General features: G+C 45.5%; 1 protein-coding gene across 1 annotated transcript; it reads left to right on the top strand.

Annotated features, from left to right (window-relative positions):
- The first annotated feature begins 6760 nt into the window (after positions 1 to 6760).
- On the top strand, positions 6761 to 10035 carry LOC108788744. Its single transcript, XM_018558591.1, has 3 exons — positions 6761 to 7061; positions 9018 to 9144; positions 9605 to 10035. The coding sequence occupies exons 1-3, from the start codon at positions 6864 to 6866 to the stop codon at positions 10033 to 10035; spliced, it is 756 nt and encodes a 251-aa protein (XP_018414093.1). The 5' UTR covers positions 6761 to 6863.
- Positions 10036 to 11559: the final 1524 nt, after the last annotated feature.

An 11559-nucleotide genomic window follows, 5' to 3' on the forward strand; every position in this document is an offset into this window, starting at 1 on the left:
AGACACGCCCCCTCCGTTCCTCAACACTTCTTCCTTCTGTGTGAGAAGGATTGTAATGAGGGGTGTGGCTGTTACTCTGCTCTGCCAACGCACGGTACTGGAGTAGGAGGTAGGAAGTGCATATCTACATAGAGAAAAAGGTATTTTAAAGTAGAACTTCGGGCATTTTAAAAAACACTTTCCCCTGCAGTGGGGTTACCCTCACACTACAAGCGTTTCTCTAGGGCAGGGGTAGCCAAACTGCGACCCTCCTGCTGCGGGGAAACTACAAATAATATCATGCATCTGCCTCAGTAGGCTATGCCTGTGGCTGTCAGAGACTTGGAATGCCTACTGGGACTAGTTTCATCACAGCTGGAGGGCCGCAGTTTGGCTACCCCTGCTCTAGGGGATGGAATTAAGCAAGTCAATGGGCCTGCACTAGACATGATGACGTCAGCTGTCAGACAGGCAGGATAGGCTGCAGGGACCGGTCTAGCAGCAGTGAGCAAATCTGTTTTATTTGAGCCCCCTAGACAAAATGAGCACTGAACCCTTGCAATGCCGGGGGTAGCACCACTGCAAGCAAAAGTTTTTAAACTACCCAAAGTTCTTCTTTAAAATGCCTTTTTCTCTTTGTGGATCTGCACTTCCTACCTCCCACTCCAGTACTTTGCATCGGTAGAGTAGCAGCCACACCCCTCATTACAATCCTTCTCACACAGACTTGTAATGCTGAGGAACAGATGGGAGGTTTTTAAAATGATCGGATTTCTTCTTTAAAGCATTTACTAGCACAAATTAGCTAAGAATCATAACACATGTGGGTACCGGACTATAAAGGAAAAATAACAGGTGTGAGATCTCAGTTGGGCTTTATGTCCCATAATGCATTGCTGCAGTAACAGATAGATGTGCGCACGCTGGGTGATAGAAATAAAGCAGTTCAATCCCAGGGATGGATAAGGATCCCCTTTAGTACCAGGGGAAAGTGGTGTTGTCATGCAATTTTTTTGATCGCAGAGAAAATCAATCGATGGAAGAACCTGTCTGTGCTTCATCCAAGGAAGGGGCATTTTTACTTTCATACAGTAAAAAGAATTGCTTCCCCGGAAAGTCTTTTCTCTGTATTTATAGGAGAATAAAAAGAGCTTATGTTGATCCTTGTGGCCATTTTATCTGATATACAATGTCAGTTGAAACAAGAAGGTTTACCATTGACTTTAATGCTGAGGACAACGATCCTGTTATCAATTGTCAGTCTGGAAAAGAGCCACCAGGGGTCCCCCAAACTCTACAGTTCATCAATCCCTTCCGATTGTTCATTGATCCCCCAAACATTTATTTTATGAAATAAAAATGTTAAAAGGTACCTATGGTCAAAAACATTTTTAAAAATCTGTATTTCTATATTGAGTTTCTATAAGTTCTCTCCCACTCCTAATAACCAGTAGTAAACTTACTTATGGAAGATGCCCATAGGATTGACTTCCTCAATGCACTGACACCATATCACTCGCTTTCTCCTGTCACAAGTCTCACAGCGTCTGCCTTCAGAAACTTCAACTCAACGTCTGAACAATGTAACATTATCATTGCTTGCTGGAAGCAATGCATGATGGGATATGTGGTCTTAAGAAATGGAGATTGCGTCACATCAAGCAGCAGGGAAAGAGACGCAAAGCACACTGGGGATCCAGCAAGTTGTTGGAAGTGATGGACAGACGGAAGGCGGCTACATAAAAGGGATTTTTTCAAGTAAACTTTGATTGTATTATCAGAAACAACTCCAGTATGTATGCTTTAGACATGTAAGCTGTGGAAAAATTTGGTTCGGTTCGGACATTTCGTTATTTCGGGATTCGGATCTGAAATTCAATTCGGTTCGGGTTTCAAATTCGGACGAAATCCGAATTTTCGTTAGTTTTGGATGAGTTTACGAATATTCGTTGCGAATACGACAGAAAACCAAATACAGGTATTAATACTAAAACTGAGACTCCTAGACCTGAATGGCATTCGGGATCTGAATTTCCGAATTGCATTCTGGAGCTTCCAAATGCAATTCGGGTTTGGGAGCCATATACATATATTACTAAAGCTGAGGCTCCCAGACCCAAATGGCATTTGGGAGCTCCCGAATGCAATTCGGAAACTCAGATCCTGAATGCCATTGGGGTCTAGGAACCTCAGCTTTAGTACTATATGTATATACTGTATATGGCTCCCATGTTGCCGTAACCAAAATTCAGACACATTCGGATGCATTAAACCAAAAAACACATCTGATTGGCCAGAAAAGTCACATGTCCCATTCAATTTCGTTTATTGAACAAAATTCGGACGGGATCCGAAATGCGGAAACGGAAATTCGGATTCGGAAACATTCAAATGCATTGGGATTCAGAAATTCGGATGTGTCCGAATGTCCGATTTTCAGAAAATTAGTACGAATTTTAATTCAGAACAAAAGGAATCGCACATGTCTACTATTCCTATTAAAATGATGATGTTATAACAGGAGAGGATATGCTGAGACTTCACAACTCCTTTAAATAATAGTACTACAAATGATAATATTAATAATGACTTTATTAAACAAGAGGTAATATTTATGTGTTTCAAAATTTTATTATTTTCATCACAACATAAAATCACAATACCACAAAACAACAATACAATCTTTCTCCATAAAACCTGACTGAAATATAGCTAATTCAGATTTAGGAACCGGGATAGGAAGGGCCCTAAATAGGTATAGCAGACGAGGGAGTAAGGTCATTTTAATAGCATTTATTCTCCCCAACCAGGAAAGGCTACACAGGGACCATCTTTCAAGATCTCCCTTCAATTTTTTAAACATAGGTGGAAAATTCGCCATGAAGAGATCATATGAGGGAGTAAGATTTATCCCTAAATAGGGTATTGAGGATAATGACCATGAGAAGGGGAAAGCCGCTTTTAGCAAGAGGTAATATTTAAAATATGAAACACATAAGATTTATTATACTTGTTTTTAACTAAAACGTTTAACATCAAATAATGGGACTAGGGGTCGTCCTGGAGCTCTACAGAGACCTTAAAGGAGAAGTATGAGGTGAGTGCTTTTCACTCACCTCATAGTTCTAGCCGACCTGTGACAATGAGACTGTCACAGGTCGGCTCAGTAGATCGGGAAGTGAGCGAACACATACCGGCGTTCGCTCTCCTCTCGATCCTGTCACGGCTCTCTGCCGTGACAGGGGAGGGACCGGATTCCTCCCTCCCCGCTCCGATCCGCCAGCGCTGACAGGCGGAACGGACGGGGGTGGGGGCGGGTAGAGCTACAACGTGTGACTGACAGCTGGCTCTGCCTATCTAAAGGCAGAGCCAGCTGTCAGTCACACAGCTGGGCGGATCCAGACATAATTGTCGGGATACGCTTCAGCTGCGGCGTCTCAGTATACCGCGAGCTGTAGCTCGCGGCATACTGAGCTTAGGGTGACAGGAGGACGCCAGTTTGTGTCCTCCCGTTACCCTTAGGAGAACTATGGGGAAAAGCCCTAACCCCATAGTTCTCCTTTAAAATTATGAATTGTCCCCAATTCACCTCCCATCATCTATCAACATCCTATTGACACCCAGACATTAGGTGTCCTTCAGCCAGGGCTGGGTCAAGAAGTAGATAAAACAGGGGTGAGTGCCTTGGGTTCCTCAGCAGGAGGGGGCAAGACCTGCAATTGATGCTACTGACATAGTTTATAGCTTTGGGAGAGGACACACATTGGCCTTTTCACCTTGGGTAGTAAAGGACCTTGTCCCTGCGCTGCACCCAGCTATTTTACCAACTCCTTGGAGACTCCCATTGAAGGATCCTTGGGGGCCGGTACTGACCACTTTGGGGAACCCTGGTGTAGACAATGAATGTATCTCTGAAAGAAACAAAGTGCGTCCATCCATTTGCAGTTGGCAGTTACATGTGTTGAGGTTCTCCCCACAAATCATAGAATTTCTCAGCTATGGAATAAAAAAGAGTAACTTGGGGGGCAAGGGAAACCGTGACATGAGTGGGTATAGCTTCCCAGTATATAAATGCCCATAAAAAAAGAGAGTAACTCATAAAAAGTACAGGGTCACTATACTATACTATACTATACAATATGTGCTGCAGACATTAATTCAAAGTCCCTCTGCAAAGTTACACAAATGATCCTGTCAGTGATGTCCACCTAATGCAGCTTCCTGTGATGGGGTGGCAACGATGCTGCACTTCTCCTGTATTCAGAGCAAAGTTGTCACTCTCATGGAGTACTACAGTGGGAGGGGAAAATTTTGCAGGGGGCGTGGCTATTAACATTGTCACTGCTTACTTGTAGGCCTGTAGCACCCACTGCTCTCTGGATTGACAGCACTGCCTCTGTTGCTGAAACCCTCCCACTGTGAGCTGCAGTGTCTGAGAGGGGGAGCGGGTGAGACACAAATTAAGGAGCATCTGGCTCAGTCAGGGAAGGTAAAGGAAGTTTTTTATTTTTTTATTTATAAGGCTTTTTCATTGTATAGTAACTAGATTTGGTACTTGTTTAGACTGTCATACAGAAGCCTTTAGCTGCATTGTACTTTTCTACTATAATATAAACCTGTATATTGTAACCTTTTTTTATTATTATAATTTTTTTAGTAGTCGTAAAAATCTAAAAAGTAATGATTAGCAAATTTGTCCAAACCGAACAATACAACATGTGCTCAATACAATACAATAAAGCAAGGTCTCCCACTGAGTCCAGCATTTTTCAGCCTGAGAGGGGGGTATCCCACGCTCCAGGATAGAGCATCGGGGTCGGATGTATACTTCCTGCCCCCCTCCGGGCCAAATCTCTTGTTCCACCCCCATTCCACCCCTGTTAACCTTTGTATCACACTAACAAGGTCAGAGGTCAGCCAAATCCAAGCACACCAAGGCTGGGGGGAGAACAAAACAGAGCCAGTGGACATACTCAGCATCAACACATCTAGAGCCTCCATTGAGAATGTGGGCAATTTGTTCCCTTAGGGCCATGTCTCTCTACTATGTAATGCAGTCAATGGATGGGCCGTGTCGCTGACACGCCAAGCAATTTGTAGCTTAGTTGCTGAGCAATTGACTTTTTGTGCATTTGGAGCTAATGGAAGAATCATCAGCTACTCATGTTATCCAAGGCAGCTGCTGCTGCTAACTATGGCACACTAGCAAGATTTTAGATACCTGGCATAAGTACACAATTCCACTAATGCAAATGTACAAATTGTGCAAGGACAGACATAATGAGGAGCCGGCGCTCCTGGAACAAAGGGCTGCCGGTGGATTTCAATGATGCTGGTAGAGCAGATCTGTGAGATTGACATTGGGGTCCTACAGAAACATGACAGAAGGACAGGCTCCTACCCCAGCTTAGCCCACCCTACTACCACCACTTAAAGCAGGAGGCTGTCCTGCCTTGCCTTCCCTTGCCTTGGCTTGGAGCTTTTCATTATACTAGTACTGATTCAACTATCACAGTTGTGATTTAGTTTTTCAACCATGAATGTTGTATTCCCAGCACTTATATTTCACTTATATTATTACCAGATCACAAGAGAGGGCTGGGAACTTTTGGCCTCGGAAGCGTACGTAACCAACTGGCACTTTGATGGCAGGAACAGATTTTAGTGGGCCGAAGAAAGTGCACCAGGTCCAAACTGTGAAGGGAGAAAAAGCCAGCAGGACTTCCAGCATCATCTTCCATTGTAGCTCTTGGCATTCGGTCACATGACATTGGGAAGGAAGTTGATGCTGGAAGACTTCCCTCTGGTAGGCGCTGTGATTGGAAGTCTGAATGGGGAACAGATAGCCAAAATGGTGTCCCTTGCCTTTTTGCCAACTGAGGTGGTGGCAGTGGGGGGTTCATGCTGCTAGCCCGGCTCTTAGCAACCTAGGATGCTCTGGCCGGCATCTTGCCCAGCTCCTGGCAACCAGTGACAGCATCGGTTACCAGGAGTTGGGCACGACGCCAGGCAGAATGTCCCAGGTTGTTAAAAGCTGGGTGGAGAGATGTATATGGCCCTTACATATCTCCCCGCCTGGTTTTTAGCAACCTGGGACACTCTGGCTGGAAAGGGGGCGGCAGGCACACTGCAAACATTGTGCAGCAGAGCAGCCATGCCGCTCTGCCTGCCAGCCCTACGTGACCGAAATAAATGCGACCTGGAATGGCCCTGGGGAGCTAAATAATACACTCCATGTGTCATTGACTTCAGGTCCCACTCTGAAGACCTGAAGGTTCTTGTTCAGAGACTTCCTGCTGTGGGGTGACAACTGTCTCAAAATTGTTCCCTCTGCCTTGTCACATACGCCCCTGGTGAAAACAACAAGACACTTCGAGCAAACATGGCCTATGAGGAGGCCAGTTCAGAACAATGCCGTGCAGCTGATGCTGGAGTGTGTGCATATAGACAGGAAATGACTGAAAGAGACTTGAGGAGATCAGTGGTACCGAGATGCCAAAAAAGGACAAAAAAAAGGGAAAACACTATTTTATGGCAAGAAAACTTTCAATTGTTTATCTTACACTGTACTTTTGCAAACTAAACATCATCCAGTGAAAGTTTACACTATGAAGCCTTCAGCTGCCCTGAAAATAGTTTCACAACATTGACTTGTCGGCGTATGTTTGGAGAAAGTCTTCCCACCCGGCGTGAGCTTCTTCTGTGTCATATGGCGAAGGTTTCCTGCTGGGCAGGGAACTTTAAATAACCAAAGAATAACAAGTCGTTGAGGTGGTGAGGCTCAGATCATGTTTCTCTTCCATCCTTTCTTCACTGTTAATGTGTCTTCGTGTTACAAGAGGTATTTTACGGGGTCCAGGCTTTGCCTGTAGTGGATGACTTGAATGAGTGCAATGAAGCTCCATAGGAATTTGGTTGGCATTTTCTTCTGTCTCCTCTGTGGCATGTCTTGTGGAGATGTTGGGTGGCAGCTACCTAATAAGAACTTCTCGGAAGCGGATATCAGGAAAGAGCTTAACCAGGCTCTCCAGATTGTGGACCAACCAACATTCCAAGGATGGAGGCCTGAACTTATAAAACAGGTGAGTACCACATTTTCTTCGACCTGAGATTGGCTGGTTTAGGTTCTTGTGTTGTGTCTGTAGCCTAGAGACTCATAAGGGGGAACTCTTGGTAATTACTTTTTAGGCGACCCTGTCACCTTGCAGTTGTAGGACTATATGAGAAGGTTTCTACCTCCTCAGCCACTTTACATTAACCTTCACAGCTCTTGCATGACGTTCCACCTTCCATTCCAGCTGCCGCAAAATACCTGGTGCTTCTGGGAACGGGGGAATATGCGACCTCCCTGGTGCACTGCTCAGGCTTAGCGGCCAATTCATTAATCGGACCTTTGTCGCAGGACAGAAGAGGGTCACATCACCACCCTGTGGAAGATCCTACACCAAAAGGGGAATTTATCAAGACTGGAGAAGGCTCAACCTGGAGCAGTTGTCCATTGAGACCAATCAGCATCTCTCTTTCATTTTGAAAGCTCATATGAACAAACTGAAGAGAGAACCTGATTGGTTGCTTTGGGCAACTGCCCTAGATTCTGTCTGCTCCAGTTTTGATGAATTCCTTCCCAGGTATTTTGCTGTGGTGGTAACGGAGCAGTGGAGATAGCGCTGTGAAGATAGGTATAGGAAGGGCAGGGCGGGCTTTATAATGACCCTATAATTTTGTCATAAATGGGCAAGGTGACAGGCTTTGTTGTCAAGTGTGGTTCTGTTTAGGTCATTCCGAGCACCAAGGATGCAGATTTCATAATACCGCTCCTTATTATAAAAGCTGGTGTCATCCGTGTACACTTTCTTGATGTCTCCACTGTTGGTCCACCTAAAAGTAATATCTTAGCATCTGGCTTTTTACACCCGGGATACTTGAACAGTAACATTTCCCTGCTGTAGTTCCTGTCCACCAGGGAGTTTTGGATGTTGACATCTTTGTGTGTTCAAGCTTCTTCTGTTACATTCCCCATAATATAAAATAAATAAATGATCCAGCATAGATGGTGGGAGACCCTCATAATGGGCACAGCGGGTGTAGAGACCAAGGAACTCAGCACAGGAATGGTGAGAAGAACCGCTCATGATAGTCACAACAGCTGGAAAGACCAAGGAACTCAGCACAGGGATGATGGGAACCCCCCATAATGGGCACATCAGATGTACAAACCTGGGAACTCAGCTCAAGGATGGTGGGACCCCTCATTATGAGTACAGCAGGTGTTATGATCTGGGAACTTAGTGCGGGGATGGTGGGACCCCTCATTATGAGTACAGCAGGTGTTCAGATCTGGGAACTTAGTGCGGGGATGGTGGGACCCCTCATAATGTGCTCAGCGGGTGTACAGACCTGGGAACGCAGCTCAAGGTTGGTGGGAACCCCTCATAATGGGCACAGCAGGTGTACAGACCCAGGAACTTAGTGCAAGGATGGTGGGACCCCTCATAATGGGCACAGCAGATGTGCAAATATGGGAGCTCAGCACAGGGATGGTGGGACCCCTCATAATGGACACAGCAGGTGTACAGACCAGGGAACTCAGCTCAGGGATGGTGGGAACCCCTCTTAATGGGCACAGCAGGTGTGCAGATCCCGGAACTCAGCTCGGAGATGGTGGGATCCCCTTATAATGGGTACAGCAGATTTGCAGACCCCGAAACCCAGCGCAGCCATCTCACCAGTAAAGTCCCCAAGTCCTAGAAGAAATTGTCAGGAATTAAACTTTACTAAAAAAAAATCTGAAGTATACTTTTTTGGTGGACTGACCTGTGAAGGGAACCTGTGATTGAAACCTAGAGCCATAGGCTATAATGGCCAACGTAGGCATGACAACTACATGTAGAAGTTGAGATATCAGTTTTGATCTTTAATCAATAGGCTCTGTGTGTGTGTGTGTGTGTGTGTGTGTGTTCAGAGGCTTACAAGGTCTCTGCTGTGTCAGCTGGCTCCCAGATCCCGTGCAGTGAGCAGATTGTCGCCCTGTGTTGCAGGCTGTCCCCAGGATGTACATTGGACTGGTTGAGTTATGGCTTCAGTTCCAAAATTTGCAGAAGGAGCAGGAAGAGGCATGGAGGAAAGTGAAGAGGATGACAAGAACGTCTGCCGGGTCCTGCCAAGGTAAATGATTTCCCTATTCATAAAAAAATGTTTAAAGCGTATCTGAACCCAAAAATGTGATATTGTTGTGGACCAGTCCTTAAATAGGGGGGGCTTTTTCCCTTAATTTTCACCTGGTGAGACACTAGGATTGGGGTATTTAAGTCTACTTTGATCGGGGAGTTTAATCAGAGCTGTTGAACATCATTGGTGACCACAAACACAACCTCCTGGTTGCGAGCATCCTTTGCCATCTCATGGCGATTCAAGGATACTTATTCTCACACAGTAAGACCTTCCAGCTTAATGGAACATTCCCCTTGAACCCTCCTTAGATATGGAGCAGGTAAAGGGATCTGTGCGTATGTGTCACATTTATCATTGGGTATCAAAGTTAGCCCTGGAAGTCAAGTCAACAGCGCCCCATTGGTCCCCCATGATTCATTCTGTTAATACTTATATCCCAATCTGTTTGTTGCAGAACTGAAAGAAAATGTCACCGAACTGTTCACCCGAGTGCCTGCCAGAATGGACATTATAGAGAACCAAATGGCGCTGGTCCAAAAAAAACTGGAAACTATGGAAGAGGCGCTGAAACCGGAACCGGCAAATCAGACCTCCGTGGAGCCCGTTGAATCCGGAAACCAAACAGAAGTGAACCAGACCATCTCCGAGCCGCCGGCTCACAGGACCTGCAGCTCAAAGACTTGTAGGAACAACATTAAAGGGGGCAGGAAGGTCAAAGTCAGCAATTCCCAACTCGCCAACAAGGTGGCAGCTCTCGCCGAGTTACTGAACGGCCACAATGAGCTGCTGGAGGAACTGTACCAGCGGGTCACCGGGCTGGAGGCGGCACGGAACACGGGCCAGGTGTCGGCGAAGCCAAAGGAAGGGAGTGGAGGCGGCCATTAGATGGAGGCAGATATTTTGTAACTGGTATTCACTAGAAATCTAAAGAGGACCAGTCACTTTTAAACTACCGCCTTCCTCAATCGGCTTGTTAAAGCTGACCTCGTGCCTTCCCTTAAGTCTCTCAGGCTCCTCTCCTGGATTGAAATTGCTTACTCTGCTTTCACTGCACACTGTTCATTGGTCAGCTAGTGGACAGAAGTGGACATCCCCTTGAAATCAGTAGGGGTGACACTTAGTTGATGGCAGTAGCGACTGCCAGCACTGAATTCCTGTGTCTCAAAAGCTAAAAAGGATTCTGCTGATGGCCTCCATCCAACACCAACCACAATTTGCAGGGCCCTCCGTCCCGTGGATATCTGTGAACATTTGTTCTGTGCGAATGGAAGCAAAAACAAACCTGGTTAATATATTTCCGTTTTAGCTTAAAATCTATTGTGATGTAATACTGCAGTATGGCCACTAGATGGAGCTGAGGAGCATAGACAATATGTATTTCTTTCCTATGCCCTTCAGCTCCATCTAGTGGCCATGGTGTAATATTACATCACAATACATTCGCGCTGAAAATAAAATATAAGAAGAACATTTGTTTTTGCCTTTATTCGCACATAAGGACCGTTCACAGATATTCGCAGGACAGGGGGCCCTGCTGATTGTTTATAAATAGACTTGATGTTGGTGTTGGATGGAGGCCATCAGCAGAATCCTATTTAGCTTTTGAGAAAAGATACAAAAATGTAGTGCTGGCGGTCGCTGCTACCGTCAAGTGTTATCTCCACTGATTTCAAGGGGATGTCCACCTCTGCACACCGGCTAACCAATACACAGGTCTTCTGTCCAAATTTCTTGACAGGTTTTTGTTGCCATCTTTGTACCTATCGGGGGTGAAATTGCCCCTCACTTCCTGTCAGAAGCATGAGGAAGGGTGACAGTATTTTTGCCCCTGCCTGCTGTCCTTGTGACCACTGCACCCCCCTTGTCACATGGACAGGATGTGAGAGGAAATCTCCCCAATGGGGACACAAATTGGAACCTAATAGAATGTTAAACTTTTTTACTTTATCCAAAACTACAATAAAGTCTGTAATAAGGCTCATTGGTTGCTACGGGCAACGCCTGCACATTGCTTCCCCCTCTGTAATTACCGACATTTATGTTCTACTATAAACACTTTTCACGAATTTACGTTTCTCACGATTATATTTTATTTTTCTGCCAAACAAATAAACATTTACCAAAATCATACGTTGTTGTTATTGTTTTCTGTGTTCAATATATTTTATAAACAATAAATATTTTATGAGACAAAAAGAAATAAATGACAACAGACGCAGAGGGCACGATGGTGAGGACAAGGTGGTGAGGACACGATGGTGAGGACGTAGGGAGGACATGGTGGGGAGGACACGATGGTGAGGACGAGGGGAGGACACGGTGGGGAGGACATGGTGGTGAGGACACGGTGGTGAGGAGGTGGGGAGGACACGATGGTGAGGACGTGGGGAGGACACGGTGGGGAGGACA

Source organism: Nanorana parkeri, unplaced genomic scaffold (genome assembly GCF_000935625.1).
Source record: "Nanorana parkeri isolate BGI_ZX_2015 unplaced genomic scaffold, ASM93562v1 scaffold347, whole genome shotgun sequence".
In the NCBI taxonomy this organism is placed as follows: Eukaryota; Metazoa; Chordata; class Amphibia; order Anura; family Dicroglossidae; genus Nanorana; species Nanorana parkeri.

Excerpts from the sequence above, each read along its gene's own strand:
- LOC108788744 (XM_018558591.1), top strand. The coding sequence starts at position 6,864 with ATGAGTGCAATGAAGCTCCATAGGAATTTGGTTGGCATTTTCTTCTGT. Across the intron at positions 7,062-9,017 it reads GGCCTGAACTTATAAAACAG|GCTGTCCCCAGGATGTACAT; the intron begins GTGAGTACCACA and ends CCTGTGTTGCAG. Across the intron at positions 9,145-9,604 it reads GTCTGCCGGGTCCTGCCAAG|AACTGAAAGAAAATGTCACC; the intron begins GTAAATGATTTC and ends TGTTTGTTGCAG.